This window comes from Xyrauchen texanus, chromosome 40, assembly GCF_025860055.1.
Source record: "Xyrauchen texanus isolate HMW12.3.18 chromosome 40, RBS_HiC_50CHRs, whole genome shotgun sequence".
In the NCBI taxonomy this organism is placed as follows: domain Eukaryota; kingdom Metazoa; phylum Chordata; class Actinopteri; order Cypriniformes; family Catostomidae; genus Xyrauchen; species Xyrauchen texanus.
Window position 1 is genome coordinate 17585783 of NC_068315.1, and position 23943 is coordinate 17609725.

Consider the following 23943-nt stretch of genomic DNA (forward strand, 5'->3'; position numbering starts at 1 on the left):
CACACACACACACAACAACAACAACCGCCATTCGCCACTAGGTGGCGGTGACGTCACCACGAAGCTTGTGCCAGGCTATGTGCACGTTAAGGCCACGTGAAGTGTTGAACGCCCGCTGGCAGGAGGTCACGGGACAGATCCAACAGGTGACATGGGTCGAATGACTGAGATGACTGGCTGATGCACCACCTGTGCCCCCTACTGTGCCAACTTGCTGTGCTTTAGCCACCCTGCGCTCTGCTTGTTGTTGTGAGCGTCGCTCCTCTGCCCTCCGTTGTTGTTGGAGGGTGACTGCCTCCAACTGGCCAGCAGCGTCCTTCACAAGCCTCCTCCAAAGAGGCCGATCTTGACACCGCTGGTACCAGTCATGGCAAGTCCACTCAGCTCCACATCCTCCTGTACCACATCACTCCATCTCTTCTCCAGCCCGTGCTGCGCCCGCTTAGCCCCCTCTATCCGGCCAAACAGAAACTGTTTAGGCATGCGGTGGCCAGGCATGCGGGCTACATGACCCAGCCAACGCATCCTTGCCTGCCGTAGGAGCTCACCGATGGGACTTTGTCCACATCTTTCAAAGATTTGTGAGCTCCTCACACAATCCAGCCTGGTTAAGCCCAGGATGGATCTTAGGCAGGCCAGCCTAAATGTTTCTAATCGGCGATGATGTTCCATTACGGGGGTCCACGTTTCGCAAGCATAGAGAAGGGAGGGAATGACCGTGGCCGAGAATACCTGAAGCTTCATGCGGAGCGACAAACCGGGTAGCTTCCACACAGCGTTATGCAACCGATGAAAAGATAATGCCGCTCGACTGATTCGGAGTGAGACCTCTGCTGTCAAACCGGAGCTGGTCATAAGCACACTTCCCAGGTATGGAAAACACTCCACTCTCTCCACAACTGCCCCATCACCAATTGGGAGCTGTGGGGGTGGATTGTCTGATGGTACATAATACCCAGGAAGGTGCTTTGTTTTGGTTGGGCTGATGGTAAGGCCCCATCTCTTGGTGGCAAGCTCCAGGTTCATCAGCAGCGCCCCCAATTCCTCCTCTGAGTGAGCAGCAATTACCAGATCATCAGCATACATAATGTGGTTGACCAATAGGGAGCCATCCCTTGACCGCACCCAGGCGTCGATCAACCTCCCATTATATCTATACCAGAGGGAAATTCCTCCAGTACAGCCATCGAAGGCTTCACGAACCACGTGGTCGAAATAGATATTAAATAATGTGGGAGCCAGAGGACATCCCTGTCGCACTCCCAGGTGAACAGGGAATAGCTCCGACTCCTGACCACCATCATGAAGGTCCTTAATGATCGCGAGCAGTGGGTCTGGGACTCCGAAAGCACGAAGAACAACCCAGAGCCCAGGCCTACTGATGGTATCATAGGCCTTGACCAGGTCAATAAAGCAGAGATGTAGGTTTTATCTGGAATTCCCTACACCTCTGGACAGAGCATATGGCATCCGTGCAAGACCGCCCCTTCCTGAAACCACACTGGGGCTCCGCAAGTCTCTCCTCAGCGTGCCTGGCAAGGTGATGTTGAATAATCCTTGCCAGGACCTTTCCCGGCACACTGAGGAGTGAGATGCCCCTATAGTTATTACAATCTGAGCGGTCCCCCTTTTTAAAGAGAGGGACCACCAGGGCATCCTTCCAACACACACACACACACACACACACACACACACACACACACACACACACACACACACACACACACACACACACACACACACACACACACACACACACACACTGTGTAGATGTTGGTCTACCTATCATTATGAGGACTTTCCATAGACATCATATTTTCCCACTGTCTGCGTTCGCTACTACCCTTTGATTTGTATCTATCAACACGATTTGCTAGAGAGTGTCTCGTGACTCCCATCAAATCAAACCACACACTTGAACAAAAGCTGTAGATCTGGCACCAACTGTTGAGGATGCCTCATGCACAGTTCAACAAAATAAAATAAAGAGAGAGAAAAATAAAAAAGAGAGATTGATATCGATGATAAACTTTTGAGTAATTTTCTATACTTAACCTATGTTCTACATATAGAACAGGGGTGTTCATTACATTGATCGCGATTGCAAGACAACCACTGGTTGGTTGATCTAGATAAAATATAAAAGATTGACTTTTTATTTCCTGACGTCTGTAGCTGCGTGCTGTTTGATTGACAGGCGGCTAATGTTTTAGCGCTATTGTGGGTTTGAGCCTAGATGGTCAAATACAATTTATAATTCCGTCAGTGCCTGTCTTGATGAGGCATTAATGTAAATGCAGTTGACTTGGTCTAAAGTGAAGGTAAACAGTGGGACAAAAAGCATATTTGCATCAAAATGTCAGAATTGAAGTGTACACTGTCTAGTTGCTATGACTTATAAAGGATATTAATCAAACAACAATAAGGAAATGAGAAAACAACTCACTACTTTTGGCTGAATAAATTGAGTGGCTTTAAAAGTATTAATGTCATAGAATAAAACAGTGATATTTTTTAATAATATTGTTAGTTTTTTAAATAATACCGACCCCTGATGTGGGTCGGTATTATTTAAAAGAGTGTGTGAGTGTGTTAATTTGTATAACAAATTACCATAATAAATCAATAAAATAATACATTTTTATATCAGATTCATGTAGTGTTTACAGTATCATAGATAAGTGATGTATTTTAAAATCACAAACACTTATAAAATATCTATATTTTTATTCTTTCTGGCAAACAGCCATAAAAGGGATTGTAAATTACAGTATGTGTGCTACTGTATTGTAGCATAGAGTTTTTAATTAGAAAGGGGCATAGCTTTCGCAACTCAGTACTCAATACTCACTACTCATGAGTACTTTTAAATGAGCTACTCTTTTACTATTACTTGAGTAGATTTTAGGACAGGTACTTTTACTCTACTCATATGACATTTTTTAAGATGTAAAAGTACTTTTACTTGAGTATTATTTTTCAGTACTCTTTCCACCCCTGGGGATAGTTTACCCAAAAATAAAAATAATTCTCTCATCATTTACTCACCCTCATGCCATGTTTGTTTGTGTTCTGCAAAAGAAGAAAGTCATACACATCTGGGATGGTATGAAGAATGAGCAAATGCTAGAATGAGAGAATTTTAATTTTTGGGAGAAAATAACCCTTTAAATGTTATACATTTATTGAATACTATATTTATTGGCCAAAATTATGCTTTGATACTTTTGTATGTCACCCTTTGACATTTTTGCTGTTTCTTGTGTCTCATATTTTTTTACATTTTGCTGAAAAGCTGTTTAATGGCAGGTTCCACTGTGACAGTTTACCCCATATAGTGTGGCAACAAGCAAATGCCACAAAAGGTCAGCATATATTCAAGGAACTGTATCTTTTTTTTTTTTTTTTCCAATGAACTGTATCCCCCATCCCCAATATTGATTTTATTTCAGTTATTTTACTGCTATAATTTAAAAATGTAATATTCAAACTTATGTAATAAAACAGAATATTATATTTTTCTGTTTCAGTTCAAATAAAGCTTTTCCTTGTAGATTTATTTGCATTATTTAATAATTACGTTTTTATGATTAAAAAAAGCATATAATAATCTCACGTTTACATTGATTATTTGTACTTTTAATGCATTCACACTGACAAAAAATGGTGTGATGAGAGCCTGTGAATCTGTCTCCATCATGGGATTTTAATGTGTCTAAAGGATTATTTATTGTTTTACTCACCAATTTGCAATATTTGTTGGGGTTTTATTATGCAAATATTTTTTTATCTGTCCTATTTATTGTATCTATATGGATCCACATGGAAATGGTAGACAAAAAGTTGTATTAAAGTCAGCTTCCACTAGAGACACTAGACAAGATGGAAGACGAGTGTTTGAGCACATGGAAAAGGTTGTTGCTTGATCACATTATACTCCGGCCTTCATTGTTTAGGGAAGGGAGTAGGTACTGCTCTTAGTACCAAAAACAGGCCTAGCTTTTAGAATTTTTTTTTTTTTTTTTTTTGCTTACTTTTAAAAAATTATTTATTTGCAAATTTTGCACCTCTATATAATAAAACATATTTTTGGAAAGCCATTCCTGCTTCCTGCTGTGATCTCTCCTTGTGACGTCTTGGTCCTTATCAAAAACTGTCTAAAGTCAGAGGGTTAACTTGACATTTAATTAATCTGCTCACTGCCATATTTGCTATCCAGTCCTCCCATTTCAGCCCCACATTTGAAAGCCCCCTATTTTCCAAAACTCATCAGGAGTCTGTGTATGGCTAACTCCAGATGTCCCAGGCTCTTTTGTTACCGTGGAGATTCAGCTGGCCACTGCCCTCTCATTATTCTGCTGATCCATATGTCATGTTAAAGATGGCCTTTGATCAGCACTGAGCAGGGGAACATTTGAGCAAGTTATCTTCACAGCAGACAAAGATTAGAGACAATCAAATGACAAATACAATAATTCTGAATATGACAACTCTTGTTTGCAGTGTTGAATGGCTGATGGTCAACACTTGTGAAGCCCACCACTCTCTGTCTGGACTACTTTTAAATTAACTTCAGCAAAGGAAATTAATGAGTGCTATAGCCTTACATTAAAGGGTCAGTCCACTCAAAAATAAAAATGAGGACATCCTTTATTCACCATTATGTCATTCCAAACCTGTATGACTTTTTTGCTGTGACATGAAACAGCTGAGCAACGACATACTGTTTGAGAACATTCAGACACCGGCCTCGCTGCTGTGGGAGGCATTTAGAGGAGCATTTAAATACGAGGACACACAAGACCACATGTAAAACCATAACTAATGTGACATTAAAATGAGCTACCAATGACTTCATGCTTCAGTCTATGAATAGAATTCATAAGAAATTGGTAAAAGAAGCTTCTTTAACTACTCGAAGATTATTTAATGTAATAAACAGTTTTTGTTGTAGATAAATCGGTTATTTGTCATGTTTACCTTATGCATTCATGGTGCTATAATGAGCTAACATGCTCTATGCGGACATTATATGCACCGGTTACCCTCTGTTATTATATATTTTATGATGACACTGATACGATGGGTATATAAAGAGCTTTCGGCTGCAGAAGGCACATGAATAAAGCAGCATATCAAACAACAGAGTGAATAGGTACTAGAGCATTTGAGTAGATTTAATTCCTTTTGTAGACTAACTAAGCAAAAAATAAATCGCATAACATATTCTTGGAAAATGTCTTTACAATAATGATCGTTCAGATATAGCTAAGTTTGCATCAGCTCGCTAATAACTCATAACTAATAACACATTGGTGTGATCATGTTGACTAAGCTCCAGGTCACACCTACTGATGACGTGGGCCAGTGGCAGTTTCCGGTACAAAGGTTTCCTATAAGTTTGCTCTGGGAAGCTGTTACAAATCACAGAAACAAACTCAAAAACACCCTAGTTTATCAGGCCAGATTAGGTCAATTATACCACACCTGATTTTGTATGAAGCATGCCAGGGCTTTTAGGGACCAACTGCCTTAATCACCATTCACTTTTAGTGCGTGGAAAAAGATGCAATGAAAGTGAATGGTGTCAAACATTGTGCCTCTCATATTGTTTGGAATAACATGATGGTAAGCAAATGATGACCAAACTTAAATTTTTTAGTAAACTATCCCTTAACCTGCCACTCAAATAGGCTCAAATTGTCTTCATATCTTGCCACGCTTTCTAGCACCATACTCTTAATGGTGAAATATCTTCCAAATTTGTGCAGTGCATTCTGAATTAATTTCCCTTTCTTGTAGTACTTTTGTGTTGCTCATTTCAATAATCTAATTCCCAAACATATCACAACTGAAAGCTACAATAACTTTGGGGTGAATCTTTTTGAAAGGGTTATCCAAGCAGTTTTGAAGTACAGAATAGATGATATAACAAGCGAGTAAGATGCGTATAAAAACAAAACAAAACATGCAGACCAAAATATTTGGCTTTAAATAAGCAGAACAAAGAAAAACATATTTAAAGAAAAGTGTGAGAAAAGTGACAAAGTTCCACCAAGTCGGAGAGATCATAAGAACAACACCCCTTCCAAAACTGAGTTCCCATGGAGACAAGTGGGCTGGCATACAATAGAAGAGAAAAAGAAGGAGTGCAAAGGAGAAAGGAAAAATAGAGAGAAGGGCCGAGGGGCACAGGGGAAAGTAAAGTAGGATGGGGGTATAATGAGCTGTTTCACTGGAATTTAAGAAAAAAGACAAATAAATAAAATAAAATAAATTATAAATGTGAACCAAGAAAACTGTCATTTTGAACTTTTTCATCATCTTTTTATTCCCATTCTTCAAAGACTTTGGCAACCTGTTACTCTTTACTTTGATCATTGACAATGTTGTATAGAGGTTGAAACCCTAGTCCTCCACACACAATGCTCTAAAACGATATACCAGTTGAAATACAGGTGGTTTGTATACTTTTATGGAGCTATAGATAGATTATGGATTGACAGTGAGCCAGATCCAGTAAATGCCGGAAGGACTGATTTGGCGAATGAAAGTGGGGCAAAGTGAAAGTTTATTTAAGATTTAAAAGTGTTATTTCTCTGTTCTGTGAAACAGTGAGAAGGCCAAATCTGTCGCAGGGGACAGTCTGACAAGCTTTTGGCTTCTCGCTCTGCCAAAGACTTCAAATGTTTACTTGTCTGTTCCACCGCTTCTCGCCATAAATGCTCTCCTCTTCAGTTAGGGCAGTAAAAACTGGAAAAAATGAAAACCAACATGCATGTTCATGCGCTTTCCTTTGATCTCTGTCTTGGCCACCTCACTTTTTTAAAGAGTTAACCCAAGTATTGTCTGCCCCACCCCCCTCTTTCGAACTCTTTATCTCTTTACTTGTGTCTCTGTGCCCAAGCTTCTTTTTTCTGTTGGCATGGCTCCTGTTTGTTTTCAGCCATTTTGGGGGACTGGCAGTGCTCATAACAAACTGCTTAAATGGCGTCCTCTCTCTCGCTCGTTCTCTCCCTTGCTCTCACTCTCCCTCCCTTCCTTGCAATCATCATGCTTGGTGTATATAGAGTAGAGAGTGTGCATGGTCTAAGTGTGTGTCTCTTTCCAATAAACACAAATATGAAATAAAAAAGTGATTTGGAATTCAAATGAGCTTGAGAATGTAACGGGGGTGTGGGTGAGTGAAGGGTACAAGGCTAGGGGGGCTTGAAAAGTGGCAAACTGAAGTGTGAGAGTGAGAGAGAGAGGGAAGGAGAGATAGAAAGGGAGAAGGAGGGGGAGAGTCAGAGTGCGAGAGAGCCGTTCCTGCCCTCTGTCTCTACATAGTGCTGCCCGTGTGCACGAGCGCGTCTTTCCCTGTGTTCTCTCTCTCTCACTCACACAAGCACACGGGAACATGCAGATGAGGACACACTAACCGAGGGAGGGAGAGTGAGAGAGTGAGAGAGAGAACACATCGCAGCCGAGATGCAGCACAAGGTTTTCCGAGGTATGTTGTCTTGTTGTGTGCTTGCCTAGCAGAGAATGGGAGTGAGAAGGAGACTTTTTCTCTCGTCTATATCTCTCTGTCTTCTTGTCTTCCTGTGTCTTGTGTTTCTGTGGCACACTCATATCATAATGATGTTGTTTTGGTTCAGTGTAGAAACCAGAAATGAGAATGTGTGTGTGTGAGTGGATTTGTGTGAACGCTAATCAAGGCCTATCTCCCTTATCCTCCGCTGTTGTGGCTGAACCACGCACTTCAATTTCAGGGCTGGTGAGTCGCTCATACAAAAAAGCGCCATACTTTCTAGAGATTCTCTTATCAAATCTCTATCCTAGTTTTAGATACTTTACATTGTGGCAAGTTTACATATGATGAAATTAACCAAAAATAAGGACTTGAATGTAGAATGTATCAATGCCCAGTTTGTGCAACATCAACAAACAAGAGGTGTTTCCTAAAAACAGCATCCACCCATTTTTGTTTATGTAAGGTGGATGTTATTAGGATAATTATGACACATTCACTTTTTGACAAGTCGTTAAGAGTTCTGATTTATATTATCTGTTCGTGTGTAGAGTATACTTGTTGTACACAAGTAACAGCCCCTCCAGGCCACAGGGTCAGAGGTCATTAAAAGCAAAAGCAGCCAAGTTGGATGGTCTTATAGAAGTTGTTTTTCCGCCAGGATCAAATTGAATTTCCTATCGCAGCTTAAGGCTTCAAGTCAGCTAGCCTGGGAAATGTTCTATTCAGTCTTGGGATGGATTGCCCATGTTAGCACAAAATTTTTAACATTCTGCAGCAAGACAGGTATCCATGTTACAATCGAAACATGGCAGGGCTGAATGAGTCTTCTTAACTAAATGCGCTAGGAACTCTACAGCGATATGGAATCAGGTTCAGACATGATCTTGGAAAGTAACTTCTGCAAGGTCACCAGTGGAGCATTTTCACTGAGTGCCATTTTCTTCCAGTTTTGGAGTGTTCAGTTTTTATAATATTGTGCTTGATCATATTACAGCATCAGGTTGTCAAGTTTCAACTCAGTGGACCATGTCAAGCACAGCGTGTAACACAGGGAGAATCTCTGGAGCATGGCCCGTCATGCCAAATCACAGAGATACCATAAATTGTTCAGGGGGGACAGGTGAGAGGAAATAAGGAGATCTTGGCATGGAAGAGGGACCAAGATCCCAACCTCTAACCATCTGCTTCCATCTCCCAACTACAGCTCTCTCTCTCCTCCTTTTGCTCTATTCCCCTCCCTTCATCCCTCCTCTGGCTGGCTTCACCATGTTTTTGGCTGGGGGTTGTGCAGAGTTCATTGTCAAAGGACAGCCCCCTTTTCACAGTCCACCTCACCCTGTAGGGCCAATCATGGCCACACGGAAACAGCCGGCTTTCACACATTACCCTTTTTCACCGGCATTCAGTCCACAGTCTCTTTCAGTCGCATGGCTTAAGGCAAGACCTTTAGCTCACAACCCAGTTTCCTCTGAGATTGTTGTCAGTTCCTAACCCACAGGTGACTGCATCATAAAACGTGTGGTCTCATTTTGCACAAAATGAGGGTATTTACATAGATATCTAGAAAAAAAGCCTGCATTTTCCATTTAATCATGCCAATGTGCTGCATATTTTAATTTCCTCCATATGAAAGGATGTAAGATTTTGTTGACTTGCCTATTTTTACAAAGAGACTTGCCCTAATATTTTACTATATTTTTGAGGGGTGCAGTGCCTATAAAGGGACAACTCACCCAAAGAGGAAAATTCTGTTATCTTCATGCTTTTCTAAACCCATAATACTTTCTTTCTTCTGTGGAATACAAAAGGAGATGTTAGGCAGAATGTTGGCCTTTTAAAGTTAAAGTGAATGGTGACTGAAGCTAATGTTCTGCCTAACTTTTGAGTTCAAAGAAGAAATTCATTTGAGTTAAAAAAAAAAAAAAACATGAAGTAGAGTAAATGACAACAAAATGTTCACTTCTGTGTAAACTAGCCCTTTAATATCACAGCTCTAACTCTTTCAGTTGCTTGCATGTTTGAGTAGATGGGGCAGTCAGAGGCGGAGGCAAAGGCCCTGTCATGCTTGGCCAGTCTCTCGCGCCAGGGACTGTTTGTTGAGAGGCAGTGTGTGCGTCATACGCGAAGAGAAAAGGAAGGTGAGAGGCAGAGATAAATAGGGACAGACGTACAGAGAAAATGAGGGGGTGGCAGATGTGTTTGTCCATTCACTATCGCAAATGCCATGTTAAAATTTATTATTCTCAAGCCTTGTTGGGTCAACTGATTTCAAGCCGTAGTCATAACCATGTGCAGGACAGGACAATTGATTTTACTTTAATAGTCATTACTGCATCTTTACACTTATTTTTGGTCCTCTTCGAGTTTTTGACAAGACTAATCTGCCCTCTCATATACTTCCTGTCTGTCTAAATGTACTCTTATGTAACATCTATTATTATACTTCTTCTGGTAAACTTCCTTTGCACACTTTCAGCATCTGCATTTGTGGTGTGCTTGTTAAAGCTAGCTGTCAAGCCGCTTGTTTACAGTCAAGCCAGTTCATATGCGACTGTGTGCCTGCAGAAGTGTTTTCGTGTTGAGGGGGGTGTGCGTAAGCATGCAGCTTGTTGACCACCTGTCTCTGTGTGTGTATGTGTTTCTGTGTGTGTGTCTCTGTTCATGCTGAGTGTGTGTTTGTGGCTGTTCCTGTCTCCAGGCCTGGATCTCTCTTTCTTCCCCACTTCTCTCTGTCTCTCTCTCCATTGCGCTCCATGTCTTTCCCTCTCTCTCTCTCTCTCTCTCTCTCTCGCTCTCTCTCTCTCTCTCTCTCTCTCCCTCCTCCTCCTCTCTTTCTCTCTCTGCAATAACAGTGCTGACCTAGTTTCAGTGTGTTCAGGGCTGCTTGTGGAATTTTACAGAGGCCTGCCTGCCTGGCTAAAACGCAGGCAGAAAACCATGACTGGGGATTTTCACTGTTGTCGCATCATTACTGCTAACTAAGACTGATTTCAGACTCTAGAAAACAGGTAGAGGGAAAGATTTGATAATTAAATGAGCAATCAAGCAGGACTTGTGAACACAACAACATTGTGGTCTATTCATTCTCAGACTGCTAAAGAAAATCTAAATGACAGTATGACTTACACTATGAGGTCTTCAGTTTTAAAATGGTATAGAGTAAAGAGAATATATTATCGTTATATTACGTGTCTGTACAAGTTGCCAAACATTTTTTTCAGAAATTCAAGATGCTTTAGTTCAAAATGGCATTTATATTTTGGTAGCTTTCAGCCCAGGCACATTTGAGGCACTCTGACTATAAATAACACTCTGTTAGGGGGAAATATTAATTTTGTCTTAGCAGTGTTCAATAAGGTAAAGAGAATGCTGTGACTCAGTTGGGTTAATTGCTAAGATTCTTTCTATATTTTCATATTTTATCATACAAAATTCAGAAACTGAGATGACTGAAACCAACCTTGTATGACTAAGATGCCTGTGTATAATTACCATATTGCATTTTGCAGGCAGTAAGTCTGTTTTCAATCCTGGCCTGTTGATTTGCTAGTACACAATGTATACTTTTTTCACTTGATTTTCTTGTATATAATACTAACACTTTCTTTCTTGATTGTGTTTGCCTAAACAACAATACTGCATTTGATGAAACAGAATATTTAATAAGAACTATTTTCTTTTCTGTTGCAGGATTAGGATTAGGATCATGATGTTGGGAGAGGATGTCTCTCCACACCTGTACTGCACTCTTGGAGCAGAATTTATAGTGCATGGCAACCCTGTCCTGTTTTATAACAAGATAATCAAAGATGCCCAATGTCACATACATCTGAGAGTCATCATCTCTGAACTTGAACTCTTGGTCTGACACTCCTGTTCTCCATCATCTTTCAATCAACAACCTCTGTGGGGAATGAATATCTAGAACTGACACTCTTAATCATTTTCCTGGACCTTGCTGGATTACAGCTAGAACTCCTAACTAGTGCTCTGTTTTAGGCAAACTATAGCTTTGGAAAGCATCTCAGAGTATTATACAAGGATCCAATGAAACACAGAAATAAACAGATGAGAGGAGACAGGATGGGAGAGGGCACTGATGACGTGGATGATGTCAAAACTACGAGGATATCTCTTAGTTTTCCCCTCAGTGCTGGTCTGCCAGGCTTTTCTGCACAGAAGCGCTGCTCCTCATCCCATCCCACTTCCTCTTCAAATGTTCGTGACAGAGATGGCTCAGATGGCACAACATGGCTGGGGGAAGCATTTAGAGACAAACATTTATCCAAAACACCATCAAAAACTGAACGCCTGCCATGCTCTTCCTCCTCCTCCTCCTTGCCTGTTGATCTAACTGCTCCAGTCAGTAAGAACTGCAAGTCATCTCTGTCCTTTTCTGTTGATGACAGTGGTTCCCGATACCCAACATCTCCCTTACAACACTCTAATAAAATAGACTATTCAAAAGAGACAGCTGGGGTTAGTCTCAATAGTGTGTACAAAGAGCATTCAACAACAGAAACAGCACACATACTTTTCAACCTTAGTGCAAGAGCCTACCAGGACCAAGGTATGAAGGACACAGAGAGTTCAAAAAGCAAAAAACGGAAGTCAAACAGCCTCCATGTCGAATTGAGCCTCCCTCTCCCTAGCATCGACCCTCAATCCTCTTCATCAACCCCTCCTCCTCCTCCTTCCCCCTCATCTGTCTCTCTTACCTCCTCCCCCTTGACTCTCCCCACTACGCCTTTCGATGACTCTTTTAGGCCAGTGTCGAAGCCAGAACTACTGTGTGGGGTGTGTCACCGTCTGTTTAGCACTGCCTCGTCCCTCACTGTCCACATGCGTCTCCATCGGGGGGGACGGGTACTCAGCTGCCGCCACTGTGGCAAAGCCTTCATCCATAATAAAAGACTGCAATCCCATGAGGCCACCTGCAGGCAAAGACTGCCAGCTTTTCCAGCGCAACCCAAAGAAGAGCCCCTGGAGCAGACTGAAGTGGAGGGGGAGAGAGAAAGTGAGAGTGCAGAGCCAGAACAGCTTAGACAAGGAACAAGGACTGGCCGACCCATAAAGAAGGTGCGAGACCTTCATGGCCTTGATGCTGGAACACTGACTTGCACGGATGGCCTGGAGGAAGATGATCACTTTGTAAAAGTGGTGGATGGACATATAATTTACTTTTGCTCCGTGTGTGAGCGCTCTTACATGACTTTGTCGAGTTTAAAGCGTCATTCCAATGTGCATTCATGGCGGAGAAAGTACCCCTGCCACTACTGTGATAAGGTTTTTGCTCTGGCTGAGTACCGCACAAAACATGAGGTGTGGCACACTGGTGAAAGGCGCTACCAGTGCATATTTTGCTGGGAGGTATTTCCTACCTACTACAACCTTAAAACACACCAAAAGGCTTTTCATGGAATCAACCCTAGTCTAATCTCAAGTGAGAAAACAGCAAATGGCGGCTACAAGCAGAAGGTCAATGCTCTTAAACTGTACTGCCTGCTGCCCATGCGGTCTTTAAAGCGACCTTATAAAACATACAGTCAGCCAATGGCTGAAGGACTACTCACTTCTGATTCATCAGTTACCCTGCCTATAACTCTGGATGGCAGTCCCCCACCACCTCTGGACACAAATAAATTGGAGTCTTTCCTTAAAGATCTTCAAACCCCAGACGAGATCAAGATCAAGACTGAACATGAAGGATTCCCTATCAAAGTGGGTGTAGAGCAGGGCAAAAAACTACATGCTCCCCAAACAGTCATGGCAGTAGAAGTCAGAGAGGCAGAGACAGATTTACAGCTGTCAGGTAATAACATTGGCAAGGGCAAAACTCCAAAGAGCCCAGAAGGAGCTGTCTCTTCAGTCATTACATTTGCACACAGCAAACCCTCAGTCATCATGCACAGTGCTGCAGTTTCTTCCTCTGTCATTGTGCATAGAAATAATATGCCATCTGAGGAGAGGAAAAGAAGTCCTGAGAATCGCCCTGTGGCAAAGACAACTCAAAAACAGATAAAGAAACATAGCCAGAAAGAGCACAAAGACACATACAAGGAGTGGGATGCTGCCGATTTAGATCCTGAGGTCTCAAAAATCAGTCAGCCAACAGAAAAACTTCACAAAGGACGAAAAGCCCACAGTAAAACTGAGTCAACTAAGGCAATACCCATAACAATGGGCTCAGACATCAAAGGCAGTGGTCCACTTTGTCAGATTACTGTGCGTATAGGGGAGGAGGCCATTGTCAAGCGGAGCATTTCTGAAACCGATCTAATGAGGGACAAAAGCCCTACACGCAGCAAATCCAAAAAGAGTAGCCTCTCACAGGAGGACCAGAGAGAACAACGGCACACTCATCATAGCCAACATAAACACCACAACTCCAGCCAGGAAGGAATGGAAGGGGAGCGCAAATGGAAAAACCCTAAACTGAAAAGCAAGGTGAGGAAATACTTCTTCCGCCAGGAGGTCAGGGAGGATAGAAATGACCATGATGTGGAGGACAATCTGTGGAGGCCTTACTATTCCTACAAACCCAAGCGAAAGGCCCTTCATTTGCAGGGGGCTAAAGCCTGGAAGCGCAAAATGCACTACAAACGGTCCCTCAAGCCTATGAGGAAAGCAGAGAGGCTCATTAAAAATTTTAACAAAGAGGTTGATGGGGAAGATCCAGATGAGACAGTGAGAGGGAGCCAGGAAGCAAAGAAAGTGCAGAAAGAAGTTAACAATTTACAGAAAGGTCAAGTCAAAGAAATACCACAAAAGTTTTCTGTCCCTTCAAGGGCAGAAAAGGAAAAAGAAATGGGAACACATGGAAAGCTGGATCTCCCTCTCCCTTCATCTGTCCCTCAGACTACATGCAATAATCAATACACAGCCTCCTCTTTCATCAAGAAACGATGGTCAGAAGGTCAGGCCTCTGAGTGTGGGACATGTGGCCGCTGGTTCTCAAGCCCGAGGAAGCGAGACAAACATGAGCTGACACATCTATTTGAGTTTGTTTGCATGCTTTGCAGAGCTCCTTTCCCTTCACAGTCCAAGCTAGAGGAACATCAGAGAACTCTGCACCCTAAAAACAAGCCTCAGTCTGCCCCTAATTTCTTCACTTCCCAGACACTGAGAAAAGAGCTGGAAATGAAAGGTGATGAGAATGGAGTGGATGGAAGATCCTTAGAGAAAGGCTGCCCAGTTCGCTTGGGCAGGAGGCCTCTGATCAGATATACATGTTCACAATGCGATAAGGTCTGCAAAACCTCTGCCGCACTCAACTGCCACCTCAAGCGACATGAGTTAGGCAGTTTAACGGAGGTTGAAAACACACAGCAAAATCAAGACATGCCAAGTTACATACCTTCAACAGCAAAGACTGCACTAAGCAAAGATTTAGACACCAATAGTGAACAAGTGCAGCCTGTGTCTGTCATATATTATTCAAAACCAGACTGTCAAATCACTGACAACCAACTAGATGAGAAGATTAAAGAACACCAAAGAGTCAGCAATTGTGAAAGCCCAAAACTGTCAACCAATGACAAAATCAACAGTCCACTTTGTACACCGTTATCCCAAGTTATGCACAGCTCCAGTTCAGAAAGGTTTAAGTTAATATCTCCTAATCTCCCTAGTGTGCTAGTAATGAATGGTGCAGAGTGCCTGGACTACAGGACACCAGAGAAACGAAATTTAGACACACTAGATCAACAGAAAAGAAGCCCCACACCACACGATCGGCAAATCCATGTTTCTCAAATGCTTACAGACCCTCAAATTAGAAGTGAAACAACTCCATCCGGGCCCATTTCATTAAAAACAGGCAGATGTTGTGTGTTTAGCAAAGGTATCGGAACAGTCACACAGAGACAAAGTGACAATATTCAGAATGAAGATTACACTGATTCACAAGATGCTCAGGATCTAAGAACCTTTCCTCAATCCAGGAACCAAGCCCAAGATTTATCTTTGCCAACAATACTGGCAAAAAAGTGGGAGATTGATCAACAGATAACACATCCATCCAACATGTCAAAGGAACAATCCAATAATGAGGACATGTCACTGCTGGTGCCCAAAGAGGAACCACTCAGTCCTGTACCATCTCTTACATGCTCTGTCATTCAAACCACTCCGAAAGGACCTTCTCAAAGGTATTTAATGTCACCTTGTCACTCACCAGGACCCTTAGACCTACAGTTGCAGACTCAGCTGGAACAATGCCAAACACACAGAGAGAGGCACAATACACAAAAACAGGGTCTCATGCTTCCAGCGAATTCAGCTGGGATGATTGATCCTCCTTCTTCCCACATTCTGCTCCATCCTCAAGTGTCCATGGAAGAGCCTGAATCAAAGGACCACTCTTCTGTCACCCCTACAGAACACCACAGGGGCTCCGGCTTCCCTGTCCAGGAGCTTACACTTCCCCTGATCATACCAGGAGGGTACTGCTCTGGAAAGAAACAGGAGGAGCAAATCCTGATGACTTACCCTTCAGGACCCCTACCTTTTCCTTCACTTGGGAAGATGGTACCCCACTCTGACTCAACTAAACTTCCCTTTTATCCAGACCCCTATCACCTACTGTATGGCCCACAGCTACTGCCATACCCCTATAACCTTGCTGCCTTTCCAATGGCTCTAAATATGATGGCATCTGGGGACAAAGAACCCTTGCCCTTCTTGCCTTTTTTCAATTACGCTGCCACTGCTGCTCCTTTACCAGGCACAGTGCCCCATCCTTTAGTGTTGAACCCCAGCCTATACAACAGTGGAGGCAGCAGTAGCACAAAGCAGGACAACCCTTAAGTGAGTTAACAATGGCAGCAAGGGAATATATCTAAACAGCTATGTAGGCTTTTAAGGGTGGATATGTTGTTTTTCCCTTTTTGTTAACCGAACACTTTTGCACAGGTCTTCTCATTTGTAAAGTAGCAAAAGCATAGGCATATGAATGAAATATGGTGGAAAATGTGAGGGGTTTCTTGACACTAGGTGAGAAGGATAGAAGGGGTTGCAAACAGAACATATACAACACCCCTTTCAGGCATTGCCAAGATGCACCTCCACAGAGCTTGAATATCCATCCTGTCAGAGTCATTCAGATATTAGGTATATCATAAGAACAACAACAGCTAACAGTATGTGTTAAATGAGTTAAATGAGTTCTGTCTATTTCTCATAATAGGGACAGTATAAAAATAATGATGGTAATAATAGTTATTTTGATTATACTGATTACAGTAATAAAATGGGGCTTTTTATTGAAAGCAAAATGTTATGCCTGAAGAGGTTCAACATTCTCAACTCACAGGGAAGGATAATGCAGCAGCAGTGTGTGTGTGCATGGAGAATATGGGGTAGCTCATAGTTTCATATCTTAAAACATCGGTACTTCCGTCAAGTGTTTTTCAGTATTTTGGCTTATATATGCCTGCAGGTTTGTGTATGTGCATTTGTGGGGTGTGTTGGGGGTGTAGGCATGCACACTTGAAGTCATTTGTGCTGCATCAGCCTTGGTCAGTTCCATGGAAGTTATTACGTATAATCATCATTCCTGAAAAAGCTGTAATAATCTTAATAGGTCAGTAAATAGAAATCATAGATGAAGCTCTTCTTTCATCACTCATAGCATAGCAATTTGATGGTGTAGCTACATGTCATATGGATTAAATATATTGTTATGTGATGCCTTCACTAACCAGGATCATCTTGACAAGGTCAAATGTGTGTGATTTAGAATCCACTGTATATTTGACCATGTGATGTATAGAGACAGATTAGTTAGGTTTGTAGGATGTGGGTATATTAATCATTTTTGATGATCATTTATTAAATAAGTCTGTGTACTTTCAGTACTCTGGTACTTCTGCCAATTATTTCATCTATTCCAACAACATACAAGAAACGTACAAGTCGAGTTCATGTTTAGTGGCCTTCTCCTCCCCACTGCCCCCTGGTGTCCACCAAAGACACTACATCCACTTCACTGAATTTGGGAGTAAGAAACCAAGTGAAGCAAACCGAAAAAGAGAATGTGTGTGTCAGCAAGAATGGTAGTAAAATTAAGATAAGTGCAGCTGGGCAGTGTGTTAGCATGAACAGAGCTTCCTTTACAAAGACAAAGAGAATTGTATTCCTGTAAGAGGTGGTAGTTGGTGAATGTTAGTTTTAGAAACAAATGGTCTAAAGAGATCCATTACAAGCAAGCCACCAATTTCTGTTGGTTAGCAGATTGGCTCTCCTTCTCCTCCACAGCAGAAAGAAGAGAGGTAGAGGATGTCAGTTAGTCCAGACATCCCTTCAGGGCTTGCACTATGGGACTTAAAGCACTGGAGTGGCTTGAGCAATCCCTTGTACTTTCTTGTTTTTTTTACAACTTTATTTTTTCACAATATTATTTGTTTGATTTACATATTTTTCCATTTTGGTAGAGAGACAAGGCTTGTACTTGTATATTCATATTCAAGTACACATGAAAATGAATGTAATTTAGTCATTAGGTTAAAAAAAAAAAACGGACAGTATGACAGATCATTTCTATATGCTGACTTGAAAAATAACATGTAATATTGAACCGCTATGAGGTATTCATATATATATAAACAGTAGTCTTAGGGACATGTCAAGGAAGTTGGTTTCAATATAACCACAACGCATGAGAAACAATTACTTCTTCAGTATCTTCTGATGTTTTCACAGAACTCTCCATTTTACTTCATACGGTTCTTCATTTTCATTTTCTCCAGTTTTTTTCCATTGAAGAAAACTTTAATTTTAACCACTCACTATCAAATTTTAAATCTTAAACCAAAAATAAATGCTCCTTTGTTGCCTTATTTAATTTTCCCAAGCATCGCAGAAGCTTTTTGACTACCGCCCCTCAATATCCACCTCTTTTTCATCCCTACACCCTCTCCCTTTTGTATTCTCAATATGTAACTTCTCCCTTTGAAGTGAGTGTGGCTGAAACTGTGCAATGAAACCGCAGCACTGTTTGTTTCCTGAAGTAAAAAAAGCGATAAATGGTTGTGGATCATGTAGCTCCACTCAGGTGTGGCTACAAGCCTTAAGTTTGCATCAAACGTGTGTGTGTGTGAGAGAGAGAGAGAGGGGGGGTGGGGGGGTCTGGTAAAGGTAATGGAAACCAAAACAAGGTCTATCTCCCTCGATGATTACTATCATACTTTGATTTTGGGCCTCTTATTTGCTGCATTTATTCCACCATGACATACAATATAAATGAAATGGTGAGACTTTACAATAAGGTTGCATTTCTTAAAATTAAATAACACAATAGTTAACTTTTACAGTGTTTATTAATCCTGGTTAATATTAATTTCTATATATACTATTACATAAATTAATGCAATATGAACAGGAATAAACAATGAATAACAGTATTTTGATAAATCAACATTAATTAAGATGAATAAATGCTGTAAAAAAAACATTGTTCATTCTTAGTCCATGATGCCTAATGCATTAACTAATGTTAATTAATAGAACGCTATTGTAAAGTGTCACCAATTCATTCAGCCAACTACCATTACTAGTTACTGGTAAAAAATTGCATTTGTGTATGTAAGAATTAAATCTGTCAGTGACATTTGTTTAACAATCACATATTGTAAAAAATCTGACTACTACTTTCAAATTATTAATAACTTAAATAACTCAAATTGAATGTATTTTTCTTTGTCTCCAGAGAGTATTAAACCTCTGCCCAAATATCAACTGGTAAATTCTGAATCAGTAACTGGTATAAAATGACTAGATCAATAATTCAACTTGTTTACATTCAAGATGCCTTTGCATTTTTTTTAATAAGCTAATATTAATAATATGCACATAATCTGAACGCAACTTACAAAGAAAAATTGTGATACCATTTTGAATAAAAACGTCCTTTGAAGGTGGAACTTCAAATCAAAATGAGTTATGTACTCATGTTGTACTATAGTTCCATCCATCAGCAGACATTTAGACACTTAAGGAATTTCAGTGGATAGTATGCTTAAAAGAGGTCACTTGAGACTTTGTGGGCTCCTCAGCCTTAAATAAATAAAAAATATTTATCGATCAGCATCTGGACAGACTACTGAATATTATTTGCACAGAATTATAAAAAAGGAGAAAAAAAAACATGGCAGATCAGACAAGAACATTAGGTTATGAACACAACGACAAAATAGCATCACCTTGGTCCACCCTGAACAAGACTCCTCTAGAAGTTTTCAGTCAAAGTGGCTAAAATCGACCAGCTACATATGTTCTGCACTTGGTCATAGTTGTAGGCATGTGACTAAATTGTCTGGTATTTTGTGAAAATGTAATCTTGTGCCATTGTTTTAGAGGTCCACATTATATTTGGGCAATTTCAAAATAGTTAAATGTTTGAAAAGTTTATTTGTGTCTTGTTAACTTTGTGGCCATTTAATACTGACGTTTGTTGGCACACATTGCCAATTCAAGTCTACAATCTACAGTTAATTTCTCTGCTTCTGTTCTCTTTACTCCCTCTGTCCAAGCTACAACCATACAATAAAGTATTAACCTGATGACGTGCAAAAAATTTTTGAATTCATCATTAATATACATTTAAAGCAACATGATTATAGAATTTTTAGCATTCAGGATCTACAGTATATACAGACTGTGGAAAGTATAGGGTGAAAACAGGTAAAGCAGGACACTTTCTAATAATTTGTTATTAGTGTTGTTTTAAATTATGTTCCAAATGGCTTATCTCCTCATAAAATACTATTTAACAGCTAAAGACATCCACTACACTATTTATATGAGAAAAAATAAATACATTTCAAGAAGGTTTCATTCATTACGTTAGTCAACTAGTTTACATGCACTAACAATGAACATAAGTTTAACAGCATGTATTAATCTTGGCTAATGTTAATTTGAACATACACTAATTTATTTTTAAATGCAAAATTAACAAATAGGACCTTGTTGTAAAGTGTGACACCTATTTCTTTTAAATACAACAATAATTAATTCTAAATGTAATTATAATAAAACGCATAATAACAATACAACTTTATATTATTAGATATCAGTCAGTTAATAATTTGTTTAGGTTTGTATTGATTTCAAACAGGCTACTAAATTATTTAATCCTTTATATGGCAGCCCTCATTCTCTCTTCATTAAATTGATTTAACCTCTTCTTTTTCTCTTTTGTTTCCTTAATTCTTCCTTTTCCCTTTACTATCTTTCATCCCTGCCACTGGGTCTATCCATCATATTTCACAATTTTAGAATCTTAACAAGGTTTGACTCAGAACGCTTTGTCATTTTACTGTAGCATGTTCTCACCTCTGCATTCCATATTTGGTATGCATGCCCCATGAAATGACATCAGAACTAAAACCCCTTTTGTTTCATCCCATACTAGTTAAGGAATAACTTAGTGCTGGTTTTTAATAATGGGAGAATATACACCGATCAGCCACAACATTAGAACCACCTGCCTAATATTGGGTAGGTCCCCCTCATGCTGCCAAAACAGTACCAACCAGCATATCAGGATAGCATTCTGAGATTATATTCTTCTCACCACAATTGTACAGAGTGGTTATCTGAGTTAGGGTAGACTTTGTCAGTTCGAACCAGTTGACCTCTCTCATTAACAAAGCATTTCTGTCATCAGAACTTACTGCTCACTGGATGTTTTTTGTTTTTGGCACCATTCTGAGTAAATTCTAGAGACTGTTGTGTGTGAAAATCCCAGGAGATCAGCAGTTATTAAATACTCCAACCAGCCCGTCTGGCACCAACAATCATCCATTATGATTATCTTATCAGCCAATTGTGTGACAGTAGTGCAGTGCATAAAATCATGTAGACACGGGTCCGTAGCTTCATTTAATGTTCACATCAACCATTAGAATGTGGGAAAAGTGATCTCAGTGATTTGGACCGTGGCATGATTGTTGGTGCCAGATGAGCTGGTTTGAGTATTTAATCTGATCTCCTGGGATTTTCACACACAACAGTCTCTAGAATTTACTCCAAATACAAACAATATCCAGCGAGCGGCAGTTCTGTGGAAAGAAATGCCTTGTTGATGAGAGAGGCCCACAGAGAATGGCAAGACTGGTTCGAACTGACAAAGTCTACAGTAACTCAGATAACAGCTCTGTACAATTGTGGTGAGAAGAATATAATCTCAGAATGCTGTTCTGAGATGTGGGTTGGTGCTGTTTTGGCAGCAAAAGGGGGACCTACACAATATTAGGCAAGTGGTTTTAATGTTACGGCTGATAAGTGTACACAATGATAAAGAATAAGCATATGTGTCCCACTTCATCAGTTGTCCCACTTTACCTATATTAACCCAAAAGCACAGTTTTCTTCTGTTTGCTATGGCAATGGGATCATTTAGAATGTGAAAGAGAAAAGGGGCATATAATGAAGGATGTGCACCATTAAATTAATTTAATGCAGAGTTCACACAAAAATGAAAATTATCTCATCATTTACTCACCCTCATGCCATCCAAGACGTGTATGACTTTCTTTCTTGTGCTGAACACAAACAAAGATTTTTATTTTTTAATAACTCAGCTCTGTAGGCTCAGTGAGTAGCACTGTCACCTCACAGCAAGGAGTTATATTTTGGTTTGTTCTCACCCAAAACCTGATCGGATCGCTTCAGAATATTTTCATGAAGCCACTGGAGTCATATATATTACTTTTATGATACCTTTATGTGATATTTGGACCTTCAGAGTTTTGTCCACAATTAATTTGCATTATGAGGATGAACAGAGCTGAAATATACTTATCAAAATCTTAATTTGTGTCCTGCAGAAAAACAAAAGTTATACATTGTGTGAAGGACCTCTGTTCGGTCGGGAAAGAAGGAAGCTGGAGCCGGATGCACATTCAAAAAACTTTAATCAGACACCACATCAAACTGAAAACATAGTGACATAAACACAAACAGCTTCAATGTGTGTCTCTCTCTCTGCATCTCTCTCCCAACTGCAGCTTTGCTCCAGGCATTATCCCCGACATACTCACTCAGTCATCACTCACAGCTGGGAGAGATCATTTGCCCCAGGTGCACACCTCTGCCTCGCTCCTCTGCATTCTTGCTCCAACCCACCTGGCCTGCCACACACTGGGATGGCATGGGGATGAGTAAATGATGAGAGAATTTTCATTTTTGGGTGAACTATCCCTTTACACTACATGAAGGTTTAAATGGTTAACATGACAATTGTTTGTTTTAGTCTGAAATACACAATAATTTCAAAAACTACACTGGTGATGATGTTTTAACATTTAGAGTAAAAAGCAAAACATAAAAATGCCTATGCCCCAGTTATTATATATCAAGGTTTCGCTGAACTGGAAAAGCAAACATCAGTCACATTTCAAAGTTCATTTGTTATGCAATCAGACAACTGTCAAATCCAGTATTGGGAAGGTAAAGTTTGAGCTCAATTCAAGTAATTCACCTGTTGCAGAATAATAAGCATATATAAACTATGATAGAAACTATATTGTAATAAATATTAGACTCCTGTGTTCTCTGTCTGTTATAAGTGTTGCACTTAAAGGAATAGTTCACCCAAAAATGAAGATTCCTTCATCATTAACTCACCCTTATGCCACTGACTTGACATGACATGACTTTCTTTCTTTTGCATGAACACAAACAAATATTGCTAGAAGAAAATCTAAGCTATGTAGGTCCATACAATGCTCTAATAGCTGATGAAAACTTTGATGCTCCAAAAATCACATAAAGGCAGCATAAATGTAATCCAAAAGACTTCAGTGTTTTAATCAATGTCTTCTGAAGTGATCCAATCAGTTTTGGGTGAGAACTGATCAAAATATAACTCCTTTTTCACTATAAATCTTGACATCAGCAGTCTTCTTTATTGATCATGATTTCAAGCTTGATTATACTTCCTAGCGCCACCTAGCGTTCAATGTATGTGTCAAGCACTAGGAAGTGTAATCAAGCTTGGATTCAAACACTTACAATTTTTGGATTAAAATCTAATTTTTATGGATGACTTTTATGTGTGTATCCTTTTTATTTTATTCTGAAGAACAAAGAAAGTCATACATCTGGGATGGAATTAGGGTGAGTAAATGATGAGAGAATTACATTTTTTGAGTGAACTGTTCCTTTAAGGAGATACAGCAGTGCATTGCAATTTCATCAAAAGGGATGATACAAAAATATTGTATTTTACAGAGCCTTTAAGTAGGTACTGAAGAAAAATGAACCAAATAAGCCAGTTATCCAACATTGACTGGAAATCTTTCTTACCTAAGCAATTACTATAATTTGATTATTATTTACAGTCAACTATAAGGAAGTATTTTTTTAAATATGTATTGAATAATGCATTTTATACCTGAAAAGCTTTAGGTTGACTGAATGAC

The 23943-nt window shown here is 40.1% G+C and overlaps 1 protein-coding gene across 1 annotated transcript; it reads left to right on the forward strand.

Annotated features, from left to right (window-relative positions):
- The first annotated feature begins 7336 nt into the window (after positions 1-7336).
- LOC127633360 (zinc finger and BTB domain-containing protein 38-like) lies at positions 7337-20080 on the forward strand. Its single transcript, XM_052112392.1, has 2 exons — positions 7337-7492; positions 11207-20080. The coding sequence occupies exon 2, from the start codon at positions 11564-11566 to the stop codon at positions 16322-16324; it is 4761 nt and encodes a 1586-aa protein (XP_051968352.1). The 5' UTR covers positions 7337-7492; positions 11207-11563; the 3' UTR covers positions 16325-20080.
- Positions 20081-23943: the final 3863 nt, after the last annotated feature.